Source organism: Hemitrygon akajei, chromosome 2 (genome assembly GCF_048418815.1).
Source record: "Hemitrygon akajei chromosome 2, sHemAka1.3, whole genome shotgun sequence".
Lineage (NCBI taxonomy): Eukaryota > Metazoa > Chordata > Chondrichthyes > Myliobatiformes > Dasyatidae > Hemitrygon > Hemitrygon akajei.
In genome coordinates this window covers 14124652-14144713 of record NC_133125.1, presented here as the reverse complement: position 1 = coordinate 14144713, position 20062 = coordinate 14124652, and the positions used below count along the sequence as shown (strand labels likewise).

Below are 20062 nucleotides of genomic sequence, written 5' to 3'. Positions count from 1 at the left end.
TTAATATATGTTGTGTAGTAACAGAAAGAAACAACATTATAAATTTTGAATGCAATGGTTTATGCAATTTTTGGTTTATGTGCTGAGATTTGTAATGATACTTTAAGCATTCCTAAATGTCACATCGCCAAAAATTGTTGAAATACAAAAGAAACAAACTCTTGCACAAAGCTTATTTTATAAAACTGAAGTTTGTGTAAAGAAAACATGTAACCACAATCAGAATTTTGATTCTATTTTATTAGGGCTGCTAAAGTTATCTAAGGTAATTATTAAAAAGTGAGGAGCACAAGCATATGCAAATTTTTAATCCAAGTCCTGGTGGATGGGATGTCAGAGTGTTTAACAGCCCTCCAAACACTGAATGTTCTATATATGAAAAATCAGTTCTACTTTTGATAATGTTTTCATCGGAAAAGGGCAAATGTTAATGATTTAAGTAATTTCTTCCTTCATTCCTCCTTCATTTGGTAAAATAATGAGGTTCACTCTGCAGTAGTTTTCAGTTAACGAAAAGAGATTTACCAATAATGTCCTTCTTGATTCGTCAGGCTTCTTTCTTGAGGTATGAACCATTCAAGAAGTCAAAATAGGAATGCTGAGGCAAATTATGTTCTCTGGCATATTTCATAATTCTGATATTTGTGAAGATCTGACCCTGTTAAAAGATTTATTTATGCTTTTGAATAACCTTTCTCTATAGGGACTATTTTTCTTACAAAAGCAACAAATATAAATGTTTTCATAGACTTGTTTACACAAGATTTATACCAATATATCAGCATAATAACAGCATCTCTATGACTGGGGTTTAAAATTTCAGAAATGCTTCAATCATTTGAAATTATCTTTCTTACCATTTTTTATTAAATGTAAAAATTATAATTTCAATTAAGTGTTATATACAAGTTAAATCAAATTAAAGTTTTGAGATTGATAAACAGGTAATATTTAAACTAAAACAATACTTAGGCATGAGGATGCAGAGTCCTTAAGCCTATTATTAATGCTTCACTACAGATAGAAATGTGCAATTTTTCTACTATAGGACCTGTGGATCTATTCCAATTTGCATCTATGAAAAGTGTTAAATTATGTATAATTTACCTAATTTCATATAAGCTTTGTATAAAATAACATGTATGTAGAATTACTAATTCCTATTTTGCCAGGTGTAATGTTTGGCTTTTTACTGAAACATGGTAATAGATGCGTCGGCACTTCGCCTTCGGACCTCTTCAAAGTCAAAGTCAATTGTGCTGCTGATATGTACGTATATGCATTGGGCAGCATTTTTCTAAAACAGTCAAGCTGGAGTCTCCTTAAATGTAAAGGGTTTAAAATACATTGACCTCAAGCTTGTAAATGGGAAACTATTAATTTCCTACATATTTTTATTTATATGTATCATTGTATATTTATGATGAAAATAAATCACTGAAAAATTAAACAATGTTATTCAGTCATTGTTATTGTGGTATTAAAGTGGATAAGAACAAAAGCAATAGAAGAGAACATTTGTAAACTGGGACTGAGAAAGATCAGTACTGTGTCTTTTGGAGGCGAGGGGGATGCTGTGATGCAACTAGTCAGAATGTTGTCCATGGTACATCTATATAGGGTGGTCAGAACTGCTCAACACATCACTGGCCTACTCACCACCAATGATACCTATGGTGCCTATAAAAAGTATTCACCCCCCCCCCCTTTAGAAGTCATCATATTTTATTGTTTTACAACATTGAATCACAGTGGATTTATTTGGGCTTTTTGACACTGATCAAGAGAAAAAGACTCATGTCAAAGTGAAAACAAACCTACAGCAACTCTGGAGGAGTTATAAGAGTGGCAAAGAGAAAGCCACTGTTGAAAAAAACTCATATGAAATCCTGGCTGGAGTTTGCCAGAAGGCATGTGGGAGACTCTGAAGTCAGCTGGAAGAAGGTTCTATGGTATGATGAAACCAAAATTGAGCCTTCTGGCCAGCTTAAATGCTATGTTTAGCATAAGCCAAACACTGCACATCATCAAAAACATCATGCTGTAGGGATCCTACACTGCATCAGGCCCTGGAAGGCTTGTGAAGGTAGAGGGTCAAATGAATGCAGCAAAATACAGGGAAATCCTGGAAGAAAACCTGATGCAGTCTGCAAGAGAACTGTGACTTGGGAAATGATTTGTTTTCCAGCAAGACAATGACCTCAAGCATAAAGCCAAAGCTACATAGGAGTTGCTTAAAAAGAAGCCTGGATGACCAAGTCAGAGTGCAGACCTCAATCCAATTGAGAATTTGTGGCTGGGCTTGAAAAGGGTATTCACTCGCAATCCCCATGCAATCTGACAGAGCTTGAGCAGTCTTGTAAAGTACGAGGAAAAATAGCAGTGTCCAAATGTGCAAAGCTGGTAAAGAGCTATCCATAGAGACTCAAGGCTGTAATTGCTGCCAAAGGTGCATCTACTAAATACTGACTTGAAGGGGGTGAGTAATCATGCAATTATTTTGTTTTATATTTAGAATTAATTTAGATCACTTTGTAGAGATCTGTTTTCACTTTGACATGAAGAATTCTTTTCAGGTGATCAGTGTCAAAAAGAGCCAAATTAAATCTACTGATTCAATGTTGTAAAATAATAAAACATGAAAACTTCCAAGGTGGTGAAAACGTTCTATAAGCACTATATATTATCTATTTGATGTATTTATATTTGTGTGTGTTTTAATTATTGTGTTCTTAAGCTTTTGTGTTTATTTATAAGCTGCTTTGGATCCAGAGTAACATAATTTTGTTCTCCTTTACTCTTGTGCACTGAAAGTGGTATTAAACAATCTTGAATCTGTAGAAATTTTGTGTAGTCTTTGGTGACATACGAAATTTCCTCAAATATCAACTCTTTAAAAAATTCCTAGTAGTTAAAAATACAGAAGCTAGCATTACAGCTAAGGAAAGAGGCTAGGAGATAAGTGGGTTGCCATAGAGCATGATATGGTGTGTATTGGTACACAGCTGGTTTGGCAGCATCTGTGCAGGAAGATGGACTGTCAATGTTTTGGGCTGAAACCCTTCATCTTGTTAGTACATTGATGTGTCTATTCGCGACTTATACCACTGCTATTTTGATGCCAGATGCCGGTTAAAGCAATAACAATTCGTATTCCTGCTTGGTGACCTCCACCCTGACGGCATCAACATCAATGTCTCTATCTTTGGGTAACCATTTCCCTAAACCCTCCCCCCCCCAAATGTTTACCTGTGCCCCCCTCACCACTCCTCTTTCTCCCTTCCCTTTATTCCATGGCTCAATGGCTCTAATACCAGATTCTATCTTCTCCAGGCCGTTGCCTTCCCCACCATCACTTCCAGTTTCTGGCATCATCCTTCACCGCTCGCTAGCCGTTCCCTCGCCAGGACTCACTTGTCACCCGCCAGTCCCTCTTCCCTCAGCCCGCCAACACCACCTTCCCAGTGCAGATGAAGGGTCTCGGCTGAAGAGCCCCACAGATGCTGGTGTCTCCGCTGTCTGCCGCGCAGGGACGGCTCCGGATAAACCGGGTCACCGGTAGAGGCAGCAGAAGGCGCCGGGAACAGAGAGAACATGGAAACCGATGCAGGTTGTGTTGATCTCGGGGGGACGGGGCTCGAAGTCCCTTGGAAGGAAGGGGGGAGGGTAGGAGGCCGCAGCGCAGGGGGACGAGGGACGGTGTGAACTCGAAAGCAGAGAGAGGGAGTGGTGCGAGTCAGTAATCGGCAGCGCGGAGCGAGTCTTTAGTCAGCAGGCCGCAGACAGAGCTCTCCGGAGGGAATAGTCAGTGGCCAGGACTCTCGTCCAAACCCCACACAACCTACGCTGCCCCTCCACCGGTGATGGTCTATGTGTCCTAGACCCTTTCCCCCTGGCGGTGGTCACTGCATCCTAGACCCACCTTCCCCTGGTCAGTGTGTTGTGGGACTCACCAATTCCTGCCCAGAGCCAAGGTGAATGGATCCCCCGCTGAACAGAAGCCCAGCGAATGTTTTTAAATGGGTTAATGCATTTCTGTTTGAACTCGATTAGAGATTACCTCAAAAACATCTGTAATCCTTTCCACTAATGACCCTTGTGAATATCTCAGCGGTTCCCTTTAACGTGGGTATGGAACCCATTCTGTGTTTGAAAGATCAGTGCAAACAGCATTATGAAGGACCCCAGGCACCCCTCATATAAACTCTTCTCCCTCCTGCCGTCTGGGAAAAGGCACCGAAGCATTCAGGCTCTCACGACCAGACTATGTAGCACTTTCTTCCCCCAAGCTATCAGACTCCTCAATACCCAGAGCCTGGACTGACTCCTTACTGCCCTATTGTCTTGTTTATTATTTATTGTAATGCCTGCACTGTTTTGTGCACTTTATGCAGTCCTGGGTAGGTCTGTAGTCTAGTGTAGTTTTATTCTGTGTTTTTTTTTTTACATAGTTCAGTCTAGTTTTTGTACTGTGTCATGTAACACCATGGTCCTGAAAAAATGTTGTCTCATTTTTACTATGTACTGTACCAGCAGTTATGGTCGAAATGACAATAAAAGTGACTTGATTTGACTTGAAATGTATTTTCCCCAATGGTAACAACCCTAAAACTGTTCTATTGGTTAGGTGGAGGAGAAGATGCAGTGGAGTACTTCTTTAAGAAAAGAAGAATACACTCAAAGGATGCCCTGGAAATCATTTGGTATCACGCTGCGAACAGAAAAGCTCGAATGAAAGAAGCACTGAACAGTAAGATATTATAATGACAGCAGGGATGCAATCATCTGTGTGTAAAGGAAAAGGTGTAGAAAGTAAATATCTAGGTAGAACAAACTATGCCAGAAATTCAAGAGTGTCAGCGGGCAGAAGTGTGTGTAGTTGTTATTACTAAGGACAAGGTGCATGGGGAGCTGAAAGGTTTGAAGCTAGATAAGTCACTTAGATCAGTTGGTCTAGGTGCTGAAAGGGGTGGCTGAAGGGATTGTGGAGGTATGAATAATGGTCTTTCTAAAATCACTAGATACTGGAATGGTATCTAGAAAACTGCAAATGTCACTCAACTCCTCAAGAAGGAAAGGAGGCAGAAGAAAGGAATTATCGGCCAGTTAGCCTGACCTCTGTGGTTGGGAAGATGTTGGAATCCATTATGAAGGATGAGGTTTCAGAGTACTTGGAGGCAATGATAAAATAGGCCAAAATCAGCATAGTAGCCTTAGAGGAGAAATCTTTTCTAACAAATCTGTTGGAATTCTTTGAGGAAATAGCTAACAGGATAGACAAAGGAGTATTGGTTGAAGTTGTATACTTGGATTTTCAGAAGGCCTTTGACAAGGTCCCCTACATGGGGCTGCTTGTTCTTGCAGAATTGTGGTTCCAGGACACCATCTATGCATCATCAATCTACGGGCCATGTTCCTGGCCTATCTTCAGGAACAGTTGTTGCTAAACAGCGATCGGGCTCCTGGACTGGGGTGGATCGCTTCACTTGCCTCAACACTGAACTGACTCTGTGGCCTGTAGACTCTGCAGCTATGTTCTCAGTATTATATGTTCAGTTTTTTATTATTTGAGTGATATTTCCTCTTTTGCACATCGGGTATTTATTGGTCTTTATTATGTGTGGTTTTTTTTATCGATTCTGTTGTATTTCTTTATTTTTTGCTGTGGCTGCCCGCAAGAAAATGAATCTCTGGGTTGTATATGGTATACATACTTTGATAATAAATTTATTTTGAACTTTGAAATGGACTGAGAGATAAAACATTGCATGTGCTGGAAATCTGAAGTAAAAAAACAAAGTGCCAGAAGCACTCAGCAAGTCAGGCAGCATCTGCGGAGAGATAAACAGGGGACTCTGATTTTACTTAAAGGAGACGGTATGTCAGCCTTTATTGTAAGTGGATTGGAGGCCAAAATTACAAAACATCTTCACTAAACATTGGTAGACTTCATTTCTATTCTTCACCAAAGAAGGGAGTATGATGCAAATTCAATGGATTAATTTCTAGAATAGAGAATTGTCGACTGAAGAGAGATTGAGTCAAACTGACCAATATGTAAATACGTACACTTGTCTGAATGCCCTGCCAGTCCCTCCCCACTCCCCAACTCACAGACACACTCTCATCCTGCACTGGTCACTTTGCATCTTTTATTGTTGCTGTTTCACATATTTACACAGCTGCTTTTTTTTATTATAATGGTGCCAGTAACATTATACTGTCTTACTTAATCATGCACCTCACACTCTGTCAACCTGTCAATCTTCAGGCCATGCAACTCAGGGACGTGCTAATATTACTTGGGAACTGTATGTGCTGTGTTTGACTATATGTAGTGTGTTTTGCACCTTGGCCCCAGAGGAACAATTTTATTTACATGACAGTAAGCCTGAATTATATTGACTGGGTTTAGAAGGATACAAGATGATACCATTGAAATGAGAGAGACTGACTCTCATGCCGGCAGGCTGATTTTCCTCGCTAGAGGACTGGAACGGATAGGGTGGAATATCAGAATAAGTAGTTGACCATTTAGTACTAGAAAGAGGAAAATATCATTACACGGTGATGTTTACATCTTTATAATTCTCTACTCGTTCATTTGTTGTGTGTCATGGGCAATCATGGTTTTTCCATGATTGTTCTTGGCAATTTTTTCTACAGAAATGGTTTGCCATTGCCTTCTGGGCAGTGTCTTTACAAGATGGGTGACCTCAGCTATTATGAATACTGTTCAGAGATTGACCGCCTGGTGTTAGTGGTCACATAAACAGGACGTGTTCTACACCAGCTGATCATACGATCATCACAACCTGCTCCCATGACTTCATGTGACTCTGATCGAGGAGTTCAGCAGGTACTACACCTTGCCCAAGGATAGCCTTCAGGCTAGCAAGGGAAGGAGAGCCTTGCACCCCTTTGGTAGAAATGTATCTCCACCCCGCCACCCGAACTCTCTGTTACAGAGGGATTTAGATATTTGATGTTGCGGTGTTCACCAAGTTTGATAATTAGCTTTCAGATATTTCATCACCAGTTGAGGTGACATCCTCTGTGTGCAGTTGTTGGTGTTTCTCTCTGGGAGCGCTTGCATTTATATAGAACCCCATTCGCTTGTCTTGATGGTGATCGGCTACCCCTACAGTTGACTTCTGAATTCTATTGGCTAGCGTTTCTTTGGCTCTTAGGGGTTCGTTGGTGCTGTCTTATTTCGATTTAGATGTGTTAAATTATGGTAGACGTAAAAGGAGGCAAGATACCAGCTGGCTGATGGAACTTAAGGCATAGTTTATGCATTAGTGGGAGGTCACACATTCTGCTGTTTCGGACTGGAAGTTTTTCATAGGCATAGATATCAACTGGAATTTCAGTCCTGAGGCTGACAGTTTACCTTACAAGTATTACAACTGAATCGCAAACGGAAGTCCCAGACCACTGAGTTGGTAATGACTCTCCACTGTCAGAATTTCATTAAGTTCCAGAAGCAGACTGAATTTCCACAGAATTCTTAGCCTCTTGGCTGGGAAATGTATTCCTTCAGTGTCCCATTACTTCCCCAGAGAGAAAGGGGTAAAATGGAGTAACATTCAATGATTAAAGATTAACTTTTGTTAGTTGTGTGTACAATGAAGCATACACTGAACTGTGTCATTTTCATCAACAGCCAGTACTGTGCTTCCGGTACCAACACAGCATGCCCATAACCCACTAACCCTGACTAGGCTGCCTTTTGGAATATGGGAGGAAACCCACACTGTCACGGGGGAAACGTATAAGCTCCTTACAGACAGTGGTGGGAATTGAACCTTGATTTTCTGATCACTCCTCCAAGAGGACCACAACATGATCATCGGGTTTGGAGGCTTGTGGGCCTCAATGACCCAGAGAGCTATGTTGGTCGGAGTCAGGGTGTTACGCTTTGGCTCTTGGTAGGGTCACCCATGCCAAACAGGTCAAAGGGTAGAGGCCAGACTAAGAGTGTCCACCAGTCCTCCAGGTTCAGGGGTTCAGTTCAGGGCTAACAACCCTGACGGGTCAAACAAATCGTCGCGGGTACAGCAATGAAGAATCCTTCTACATCGGAGTGTGACGGTATTCCTGAGTCTCCACCTGAGACATGCATGACTGACAGTAGTGAAAACCGAGAGGAAGCTACTGATGTGATGAAGGAAGCCCTGAACACCGCCGGAGATGGAGGACCTTCATTGCTGCCCTAAACGCCAGTGGTGTAATGCGCAGTAATTAAGTTTCTGATCACTGGTGCTTAAAGCATTTTTAGGGCAACTTTCTACTTCTGGTCTGAAAGACACTACATTGCACATTAGTTTACTGATAGGTGGAAGCTGGCTTACCTGTAACGTTTGGGTAGGTCCTCATTACATTCAAAGATGATTTAACAGGCCAGTGATCTAATGTTCTTGGAAGTGAAATGAAATTTGTGCTTTGCAATGAAGAACAGAAACATTAGATGACCATCACTAACAGATCCTTATTTTTACATTAACATAGGTGATGCACACATGATCGAAGCAGATGTTGTTTTTGGAAGCCAAGGGCCAATTATGGCCCATCCTCCTGAAACCGACAGCGACAACACATTGCAAAACTGGTTGAATGAGGTGCTACAGTCAGATAAAGGCATCAAGCTGGATTTTAAGAGGTACAACCACCAAAAAGGTCCATATTATTTAAATCTCGACTAAGCTTGCAGCGGGACTGCCGTTAAGGCACTCAGTTGCTGCAGCCTCTCTGGGCCCAAACAAAGGTGTAGTTGTTCGTCCTTTGCATCTTTTGTGCGACCACAAGGCACTGCTGGATATTGAGAACAACTGCTGTAGGTTTGTCCTACTAGTGAGTTGCTTGGTAGTGCTGGAGCTGGGCTTGTTGCTACTGAGTTACTGCCGACTTCAGCCACTCAAGGAGGGAAAACTAGGGGGCATAGCCTCAAGATTCGGGGGGTGGGGTAGATTTAGGACACATGAGGAGGAACTGCTTTTCCCAGAGAGTGGTGAACCTGTGGAATTCTCTGCCCGTTGAAGCAGTGGAGGCTACCTTAGTAAATATATTTAAGACAAGGTTGGATAGATTTTTGCACAGTAGGGGAATTAAGGGCTATGGGGAAAAGGCAGGTAGGTGGAGATGAGTCCATGGCCAGATTAACCACGATCTTATTGAATGGCGGAGCAGGCTCAACGGGCTAGATGGCGTACTCCTGGTCCTATTTCTTATGTTCTTATTAAAGGCATGAGTGGCAATGCGCAGAGACGGTCCTCGGTCCAACAATTGATGGAAATAATTGTCTTGGGGCATTTTCTTGTGATTACATGACCCTGTTAGATGTTGTAAATGTAGAATACTGCAAGTCTGGTTAACCGATTTACTGACGAGACCGATGGCGTGGGAGCTGTGTGGCTTCGGTTGTTCTGCAGACCAGGCCCTCATGCCGTGGGGGGTTGCCTGTTGCAGCCGCCCAGGGAAGGAGATGCCAGGGCTGGTGTGGGAGTGACATGGACTCCATGCTAGGTTGGGGCTGGCCCTCCTGTTAGTGCTGCCCTCTAGTGGTCACTCAGTGGAAGACAAGTTGGATTGCATTTGACTGCGGCTGCACTAGCACATGACTGCTGCACCATCAGTCTACACACAATGAGACTCAGAGACCTGGGCTGTTGTTTTTCTGCCATCATAACTGTATGTGTTATATGTGCTGTGTGTGACTATGTACTGCGCTTTGCATCTTGACCCTGAGGAATGTTCTTTCTCGTGTATGGTGACTGACAATTAAACTTCAACTTCAACTTGAACTTTAATGTAGACTGACTATAAAAATGGACTGGAAAATGTTAGATAGGATTTAATGGAGACCAGTGTGAGGTGTTGCACTTTCCAAGGACAAACCAGGGTAGGACACACGGTGAGCGGGAGGATACAAGAGAGTGTGGTTGAACAGAGGGAACTGGGAATGGGCAAATTCATAATTCTTTGAAAGTGGTGTGACGGGTAGATATTTTTGAATTGAATTAACTTTATTACTTACACTCTTCATGTACATGAGGAGTAAAAATCTTTATGTTACGTCTCCGTCTAAATGTGCAACGTGCAATCATAGTAATTTATAATAAATAGAACAGTCAATGTAATATAGAGTGCACTCAAGTCAGTGTGAGTTCATCAGTCTGATTACCTGGTGGAAGAAGCTGTCCCGGAGCCTGTTGGTCCTGGCTTTTATGCTGCCGTACCATTTCCCGGATGGTAACAGCTGGAATAGATTGTGGTTGAGATAGCTTGGGTCCCCAGTGATCCTATGGGCCCTTTTTACACACCTGTCCTTGTAAATGTCCTGAATCATGGGAAGTTCACAACTACAGATGCACTGGGCTGTCCGCACCACTCTCTGCAGAGTCCTGCGATTGAGGGAGGTACAGTTCCCATACCAGGCAGTGATACAGCCAGTCAGGATGCTCTCAATTGTGCCCCTATAAAACGTTCTTAGGATTCTTAAGTGATGTCAGGGTTAAGTTTTTTACTCAGAAAGTGGTGAGTGCGTGGAATGGGCTGCTGGCAACGGTGGTGGAGGCGGATACAATAGGGTCTTTTAAGAGACTTTTGGATAGGTACATGGAGCTTAGAAAAATAGAGGGCTATAGGTAAGCATATTAATTTCTAAGGTAGGGCCATGTTCAGCACAACTTTCTGGGGGCCCATACCAAACCTTCTGGTGCTTAGGGTTTCATAAATCAAAGAATTGAGTACAGGAGATGGGATTTATGTTGAAGTTGTACAGAGCGTTGGTGAGGCTCAGTTTATCCTCGCCGTGGAATCTGTGTGTTCTCACTGGGTCCTCTGGTTTCCTCCTATAATCCAAAGATGTACTGGATAGGTTAACTGGTAACTGTTTCTTGTCCTGTGATTATGTTAGGGTTTATCGGGTTGCGGGGGTAGCATGGCTGGTAGGGCCAGAAGGGCCTAATACGTGCTGCATCACCAAATACATAAATAAGTAGGTTAAAGGCAAAATATTTCAGGAGAACACAAGGGGGAATCCCTTCACCCAGAGGCTGGTGAGAGTGTGGATCGAGCTGCCAGCGGAAGTGGTAGATGTGGGTTCGATTTCACCATTTAGGAGAAAGTTGGATGGGTACATGGATGCCAAGTGGATGGAGAGCTATAGTCTGGGTGCAGGTCAATGGGACTCGGCAGGTTAGTAGTTCAGCGTAGACAAGATGGGCCAAAGGGCCTGGTGTGCTCTTTTCACTCTGTTTGTTGGGAGCTTGGTTTTGATAACTATTGAATGAATGCTGATCAGTTCAATTGGTGGTTAGCAATGAGGTGCAATTTTAAATAGTGCTTTAATGAGCCATAGAGAGGATCCAGTGATGGGACATTTAATAAGTCAAAAGATAGATAGATAGATAGATACTTTATTCATCCCCATGGGGAAATTCAACTTTTTTCCAATGTCCCATACACTTGTTGTAGCAAAGCTAATTACATACAATACGTAACTCAGTAAAAAATATGATATGCATCTAAATCACTATCTCAAAAAGCATTAATAATAGCTTTTAAAAAGTTCTTAAGTCCTGGCGGTAGAATTGTAAAGCCTAATGGCATTGGGGAGTATTGACCTCTTCATCCTGTCTGAGGAGCATTGCATCGATAGTAACCTGTCACTGAAACTGCTTCTCTGTCTCTGGATGGTGCTATGTAGAAGATGTTCAGGGTTTTCCATAATTGACCGTAGCCTACTCAGCGCCCTTCGCTCCGCTACCGATGTTAAACTCTCCAGTACTTTGCCCACGACAGAGCCCGCCTTCCTTACCAGCTTATTAAGACGTGAGGCGTCCCTCTTCTTAATGCTTCCTCCCCAACACGCCACCACAAAGAAGAGGGCGCTCTCCACAACTGACCTATAGAACATCTTCAGCATCTCACTACAGACATTGAATGACGCCAACCTTCTTAGGAAGTACAGTCGACTCTGTGCCTTCCTGCACAAGGCATCTGTGTTGGCAGTCCAGTCTAGCTTCTCGTCTAACTGTACTCCCAGATACTTGTAGGTCTTAACCTGCTCCACACATTCTCCATTAATGATCACTGGCTCCATATGAGGCCTAGATCTCCTAAAGTCCACCACCATCTCCTTGGTCTTGGTGATATTGAGACGCAGGTAGTTTGAGTTGCACCATATCACAAAGTCCTGTATCAGTTTCCTATACTCCTCCTCCTGTCCATTCCTGACACACCCCACTATGGCCGTGTCATCAGCGAACTTCTGCACATGGCAGGACTCCGAGTTATATTGGAAGTCTGATGTGTACAGGGTGAACAGCTATCAAAGGAAGTGAGGGAGTAGTGATATAGGATAGTGAGAGAGAACTGAAGATCACAGTCTGACAGAAAAAGGACAGCTTCGATAAGCAAGGTTATGCAGCAGAAAATAAACTGGACTAAGTAAAAACTGTAGAAATTCAAAGCTTAAAGCTCTCTAAGTGAATGCACACTCATAACACAGATAGTAACAGAGGTGTATGACCTAACAGCTACAACACAGACATAGTTTCTTTGCGTAGACACCACAGACTTTGACAAGCACTATAGATGCACAGTGGAAAGTATTGTGTGCAGTATCTTGGCCTGGTATGGAAATACCAATGCCCAGGAATGGAGAAGTCTATGGAAAGTGGGTGGATACAGCCCAGTCCATCACAGGCACATCTACAAGCAGCATCCATACATCTATAATAGTTTTTGAGTGTTTTAGTTGGACAAACCAAACTTCTTGAAACTCCTAGTGAAATTTAGCCGCTGTCTTACCTTCTTTATAGCTACATCGATATGTTGCGACCAGGTTAGATCCTCAGAGATCTTGACACCCAAATTGCTCACTCTCTCCACTTCTGATCCCTCTGTGAGGATTGGTTCGTGTTCCCACATCTTGCCCTTCCTGAAGTCCACAATCAGCTCTTTCATCTTACTAATATTGAGTGCAAGGTTTTGCTGTGACACCGCTCAGCTAGCTGGTATATCTCGCCCCTGTATGCCCTCTCGTCTCCATCTGAGATTCTACCAATCATCAGTAGATTGTATCCCATCAGCAAATTTATAGATGGCATTTGAGCTATACCTAGCCACAGAGTCATGGGCATGGAGGGAGTAGAGTAATGGACTAAACACACACCCCTGAGGTGCACCAATGTTGATCGTCAGCGAGGAGGAGATATTATCATTAATCCGCACAGATTGTGGTCTTCTGGTTAGGAAGTCGAGGATCCAATTGCTGAGGGAGGTACAGAGGCCCAGGTTCTGTAACTTCTCAATCAGGACTGTGGGAATAATAGTCAACGAACAGAATCCTGACATAGGTGTTTACATTGTTCAGGTAGTCTAAGGCCATGTGAAGAGCCATTGGGATTGCGTCTGCCATAGACCTATTGTGGTGATAGGTAAATTGCAGTGGGTCCAGGTCCTTGCTGAGGCAGGAGTTCATTCTAGTTATGACCAACCCTCAAAGCACTTCATCACCATAGATGTGAATGTTACTGGGCAATAGCCATTAAAGCAGCTTACACTGCTTTTCTTACGTAGGTGTATAATTGTTGCCTTTTTGAAGCAGGTGGGAACTTCCAACCGTAGCAGTGAGAGGTAGAAAATGGGAAAGGGGGAAGACACCAGAATCAGTAGTGAAATGGATGCAGTGGATGGTGTTGTGGAATTGCTTTGGGTGGAAATAGTGAATAGCAAGTGAAAGGTGGGTGTGGGAAGAGTCTATAAGTTGCTAAGGCATTGCTTCTTGACAAGCCAAAGAGTATCAAAGGCAGGTAAATAGCGAACAGTAGTTATCTCAGCCAACATTAGCTACAATTTTATTAGACTAATTTATGTTATGTCTACGTTTGTGTAAAATGAAACCACTTTGTATTAATATGCAATATGTTGTTATTTTTGAAGTTTATTAAAATCAATACTTTATTATATTTGAAGTTTATCAGCGGTGGAACCAGCTATGAAAATGTTACTGTCAATGAAACACTGTCTCACCCGTCCAGTCTGGATCAATGCGGATGTGCTCCCTGGACCAGGTGGGAATGGTTCAGAAAGAATCGCGAGTGAGTTTCTGCACATAGTGACTTCACACTTGACAGATGTAACCCTGTCCCTGGGATGGACAACCACCTTGCCAGTTGTTCAAAATCAAGGTAAACTTTGTGAAGGGTTATACCAATAATTTCACGCAGATAAATCCACAGATCAAGCCTCTGTCAGAATCGGAATCAGGTTTATTGTCACTGATGTTAGTCGCAAAATTTGTTGTTTTGTGGCAGCAGCGTAGTGCAGGTATGTACTGCATAATTTACTGTAAGTTATGATAAAACAGTACAAAAGAGGAATAATGAGGTCATGTTCATGGGCCGTTTGGAAATCTGATGGTGGAGGGAAAGAGCTGTTCTTAAAATCCTGAGTGTGGATCTTCAGGCCACTATACCTCCTTCCTGCATCAACATAGCATGCCCACAACGTTCAGCAGAACAACACGTAGCCAGCATACAACTGGTGTAGTGTTTAGTGTGACACCATTACAGCTCAAAGCGTCGTAGTTCAGAGTTCAATTCCGACGCTGTCTGTAAGAAGTTCGTATGGCCTTGCAGTGAGTCCATGCATTTCCTCCCACATTCCAAAGATGTTCTGTTTGGTTGGTTAATTGGTCTTTGTCTTGAATGATTCTGGAGCCATTGGAGCCTGTGATTTGCAGCTTGGAGATTGTTTGGGTGTTTCAGCAATCTGCAATTTCAGAGAGGATTCCGGGTGGCAGAGGCAGCGTGTGGGAACCTCATGGTGAGAGGGCTGTGAGTCAATGTTTGACTCCATTTCACCAATTAAAGCTTTCATTGTTCGCTGATTAAATGATATGGGAGACTGAAATGCCGACTGCCTGCCTTTTTATCTCTGGTGAGATCGCTCTGCACAGAGAGGGGAGGTTGCCTTTTAACACTGGTAAGATTGTTCTGATACAGAGAGGGAGAACCTGTTGCGCAGGTTCTTGGTATTTTGGACTGTGGACTTTTTTTCAGTCTAATAGTGTTTTTTGTATTCTGTGTTTTTCGCCCGATCTTTCTCAGTTTTTCTTTTGTGTGCAATGGGGGGTGGGTTTTGGGGGTCAATGTGCCTGATCATTTTTGTGGGGGGAAGAGGGATTTGGGGGTTGATGTCGTGCTGCCTTTCTTTTTTTTTTGGTTTCATAGCTATTTGAAAAAGAAGAATTTCAGAGTTGTGTACTTTGATAATAAATGAACCTTTGAACCTCCAGCTCCATGACGGGCCTCTGACCGTCAGACCGGGTATTGTAGAGCTCAGAAATGTGATCAGTAATGTACGAATTAGCCAAAGTAAAAAGGGAATGTTTATTGACTGTTGTAGAGATGATTGTGAGGTTAACATGGGGCTTATGTTTATTTACCACGATGACAATGCATGGCTTCAATGTTGTTTTATATATTGGGCATCTCAAACATGTTACCTTTACCAAGTCTCACTTTATTAATCAAACTGTATTCACAGCGAAATATGCAAATGCATCCACACATTTTTCTATAATAAAAACTTCCATTTTCTGTGATTAATCAAAATATTTGCACACGTCCTTGAATGTTTTACTGCAATAAATGTATACATTCATATTTTTAAAGGAAGTGGGTGGTGTATGTTCTGCTCTGATTGTTCTCGTCCAGTCACCAGCTACTGCCTGGAGGGTGTCATATCCCTTTTCTTAAGCTCATCACCCCTACTGGGGCATAGGCTGCTCACCAGAGACCTCTGACCTGGGCCGAAGGCTGATCGGCCCTGTGGCTTCTGCTTTCATATGTCTTCTCGGCGAAGATCCTCCTCCTCCCAAGAGAGACGTCTTTGGAGCTTCTGTTGGCGTTTCTGTAGTTCTGCGTTTTTAACAGGATGGGGTTGTCCAACCGTCCTCCTTTCACAGCCAGCCTTGGGACCGTCCATTGTGGCATTAGGAGGTGTCGAACAGCGTAACTTCGATCTTTGTCTGGGGAAACTTATGCCCAATCTCTTTTGTCCCATGATGATTAAACTTGAATTTTTTAACATCTCCCAAATTGTCTTGTTGAAAACACAGGTAAACATGGCTGTATCTCTTTAGGCTACACCTGGGAGATGGTGAAGGAGATGGAAGAGGTTTGTCGGGCGCTGTGCCAGCCAGTTACATTCCCTGTCAGAGCCGCACTGGTCGCACCCTCCTGGCCTCAGCTACACTGGTTATTACAGCAGTCCGAAAGGTAAAAGGATTCTTCTGCCAGCAGTTGGCTCACTTTGAATGAAACCTATTCTTAGAGTAATAGAGCAATACAGCACAGATACAGGCCCTTCAGCCCACTCAGTCTGAACTGACCATGCTAGCCCACATGGCTAGTCCCAATTTTCTGTCCTTGGCCTGTATCCCTCGAAGCCCCTTCCCTCCATGTGCCTGTCCAAGTGCTTTTAAAATGATACTAGTAAACCTGTCTCAACCACTTCCTCTGGCAGCTCGTTCCAGATACTCACCACCCTCTGCTTGCCTGAAAAACTTTTCTTCTCAGGTTCCTTTTAAATCCTTCCCCTCTCCTCGAACTATGCCCTTGTATACCTAGGTTCTGCTGTTCCATTGCCCTCCCAAGTGCCCCACCATTCACAGTATAAGATTTACACAGGTTTGAGTTTCCAAAATGCATCACCTCACACTTAACTGTATTGAAATCCATTTGCCACCCCTCGGCCCACTTCCCAAACTGATCAAGATCCCCCTGGAATCTACGATAACTTCTGTCACTGTTTCATATTAACTACAAAGGTAGTAATCAAGCCTGGTGCATTCACCTCGAAATCCTGTATATAAATAACGAATTACAAGGATCACAACACTGACCACTGTGGCACATCACTAGTCACTGGTCTCCATTCTGAGAAACAGCCTTCAGCCACCACCAGGACAACAGGTCCTGATGAAGGGTCTGCCCTGAAACATTCACTTCCATAGATACTGCCTGACCTGCTGAGTTCCTCCAACATTTTGTGTGTGATGCTTTGGATTTCCAGCATCTGCAGATTTTCTTGTGTCCAGCCACCACCCTCTGTGATTGGATGGCAGACCAAGTTCGAAGGGACTATGCTCCAGCTTCTGTATTTTATTGATGGAAGGCTATGTGGGAGGGAAGGGTTAGGTTGATCTGAGAGGAGATTAAAGAATCAGCACAACATCTTGGGCCAGGGAGCCTGTACTGATCTATGTTATAATGAGCGTTCATTGTCTGGATGTGTTTCGTTGACGGTTTGACCCTACATCATCACTTTATCCCGAGTGTTTTCTGATGCAGATACAGTCTGACCGTATGGACAGCGAGAGAAGATTCTTACTCCCTCCAGGATATGTCATCCATCAGAGAGGACTTCGACAAATCAAGGATCTACTACGATCTTTTTGAACCTCAAATGAGTGAATTAAGGCATGCAGTAAAGAAGAAGATTACAGACCATGTATAACAGCAAGTTAACACAAAATAGACTTTGCATTTTTGCAGTATTTTTAACATAGTAACATGGAGTAAGACCTTGAACACAGCACAGGAACAGGCCCATCATGTTAAATTAATATGGCTAACTAAACTCCTCTCTTCTACCTACACAATGTCCATATTTTTCCATTTTCCTCACATTTGGCTCCAACATTTGAAGCCCAAGCTCCAGAATCAGGAATAAACAATAAGCGACAGCCCGGTACCCTCAGTCTCCACAAACAAGAGAAAATCTACAGATGCTAGAAGTTGATGTTTCAGCCTAAGAACCTTCATGAGCACTGATGAAGTCTTGGCCTGAAATGTTGACTGTTTACTCTTTTCCATGGATACCGCCTGGCCTGCTGAGTTCCTCTAGCATTTTGTGTGTGACCCTTTGTCTCTTCCTGTTCTCACCAAAGCCTGACCACTCTAACACTGGCTCACTCACACAATGGCCATTCTCATTGCACCTTCCTTCTGTTTATTGTCTCAAAAAAGACTCACTCCGACGAGACCTAATACTTTCAAATTGCTCCTGCCCCCGCAACAATGCTGTTCACTCACTCGCTAATTCAAAAAGTAACTCAAATTCAGATCGATGCTAAGTTAGAAAATATGTCAGGTATAAGGCAGATTTCAAGAAGCATTTTAGAGGAAGTTCCAAAGCTGAAGCATCAACAAGCGATGGTGTGATTAAAACTGGAGACGCACAAGTGACTGAAATGAAGAGTCAGAAAGATTCGAGGGATTGTGGTGATAAGAATACAACAGAAACTACTAGGACAGCTCTCTACAATTGACAGTGTCTTTGAAGAGAATAGTTAGACTCACACATGGAGAATCCCACTCATCACAGCTGCCTTGCTTTATATGAGCGATGATTTTAGATACTGTTACGTACCTGTGACACGTGACAGTGGTACCCTTGTCACGTGACTGGGGTTGAAGTTATACTGGACATGAGGTAATGGTTTTGTGATGGTGGAGTGATGTCATTTTCCCGCCAGTAGAGGTCATGTGACAGGTTTTTTCTACAGGGTATAAAAGGAAGACCCACCCTGTCAGGTGGGGCAGTTCATGGCGGAATTTGCCAAGATGACTTCATGTCACTGCGTGATTTAATGTGATGACGCAGTTTAGTTAAAAATGAAGTTTTATATAATGCCTAAAGTTTAAAAGGTCACTGCCAACAGTTTCTTTGCTGATGGAGAGTGAACAAAAGTTTGGAAGGTAAAGATCGAGGAGAATCGATTTTCGAAGGTGGAAAAGTTCGACCTTGTTTGATCCTCATTCGGAAGGATTTCGTTGACTATTCTCATTGTTAATCCCTGGGTTGACCAGAAAGGATTGAGAATAGTGTGGGAAGAAAGGTCAGTACTTTTAAACCGTTATATTTAATAAAATTCGACGTGGAAAAGTTCGACGCCGGGGGAATCGAAGGACATCGACGTGGAAGAGAATTTACATCACTTTAAAAAAGTCTCTCCTTTTAAAAGTACTGTGAGCTTTTTGAACTTTCGGCATATCGTTCTAAAGAACTGTTTTTTCCCAATACCGCTTTAAAGACTGTTTGGGACTGCAAAGCTATTAAGAACTGTGAATGTGTCGCACAGCAGCTGTTTTCCGGTTACGTTTGGGTTTGTTTACTTTTGAGGGGGTTTGTTTCAGTGTTTAATAAACGTGTTATTTGTTGTTAAACCCTTGCCTATCTCATCTATATTTATTGTTGCCTGAATACGTAACAATACTGGCGTTTTCTCCCATTGATACCCATGCTCTTCAGTTTGCTGGGGTACTTTCATGTCAACAGCCATCCCTCTTATTCTCAAATTCAGCTGTTTGGTCCAGGTTTGGAGCAGATCTATGATCAGATCTGGACAATGATCATTGTGAAAGCCCAAACTGGGTGTCAGTGAGACAACATTCGTTGATTATTCGTTCGATAAACTCTGTGTTGTATGGCATGGGTGATCATGATTTATCCATGATCATGAGTGCTCTTGCAAATTTTTCTACAGAAGTGGCTTACCTTTGCCTTCTGGGCTGTGTCTTTGCAAAGACAGGTGACCCCAGCCATTATCAATATTCTTCAGAGATTGTCTGCCTGGCGTCAGTGGTTGCATAACCAGGGGCTGTGATATGCACCAGCTGCTTATACAACCATCCACCACCCCTTTTCATAGCTTCACATGACTAATCGGAGGGCTAGGCATGTGCTACACCTTGCCCAAGGGTGACGTGCAGGCTAGCAGAGACGAGAAGTGCCTTACCTCTCCTTTGGTCCTGACCCAACCAGCCAGTTTAAAGCACTGTCAAAGACCTAACTTCCATCACTTTGTGAGTAGGGCAGTCATACTCTCATGATTGAGAGAATGATTGCCCCACAAGCATACTATCAGAAGGTTGGATTAGTCCATTAGTTTACAAAATGGACTAATGCAACCTTCTGATAGTATGTTTGTGGGGCAATCATTTTCCTCACTAGTCATTTTCCTCACTGTGAGGTATAAGCCAGC

General features: G+C 42.8%; 1 protein-coding gene across 2 annotated transcripts; it reads left to right on the top strand.

Annotated features, from left to right (window-relative positions):
- The first annotated feature begins 3446 nt into the window (after positions 1-3446).
- Positions 3447-19244, top strand: fam151b (family with sequence similarity 151 member B). 2 transcript variants are annotated; one of them, XM_073067359.1, is made up of 6 exons: positions 3447-3610; positions 4628-4750; positions 8512-8662; positions 13984-14198; positions 16133-16292; positions 17367-19244. In XM_073067359.1, exons 1-6 carry the CDS (start codon positions 3595-3597, stop codon positions 17530-17532), a joined length of 831 nt encoding a protein of 276 aa, XP_072923460.1. In that variant the 5' UTR covers positions 3447-3594; the 3' UTR covers positions 17533-19244. The 2 variants fall into 2 exon arrangements, with proteins under 2 accessions (XP_072923460.1, XP_072923470.1); XM_073067369.1 differs by having other exon boundaries at positions 3450-3610; positions 16157-16292.
- Positions 19245-20062: the final 818 nt, after the last annotated feature.

Coding starts and splice junctions, on each gene's coding strand:
- fam151b (XM_073067359.1), top strand. Junction 14,199..16,132: donor GCCAGTTGTTCAAAATCAAG/GTAAACTTTGTG, acceptor TTGAAAACACAG/GTAAACATGGCTGTATCTCT. Junction 16,293..17,366: donor TTATTACAGCAGTCCGAAAG/GTAAAAGGATTC, acceptor TTTCTGATGCAG/ATACAGTCTGACCGTATGGA.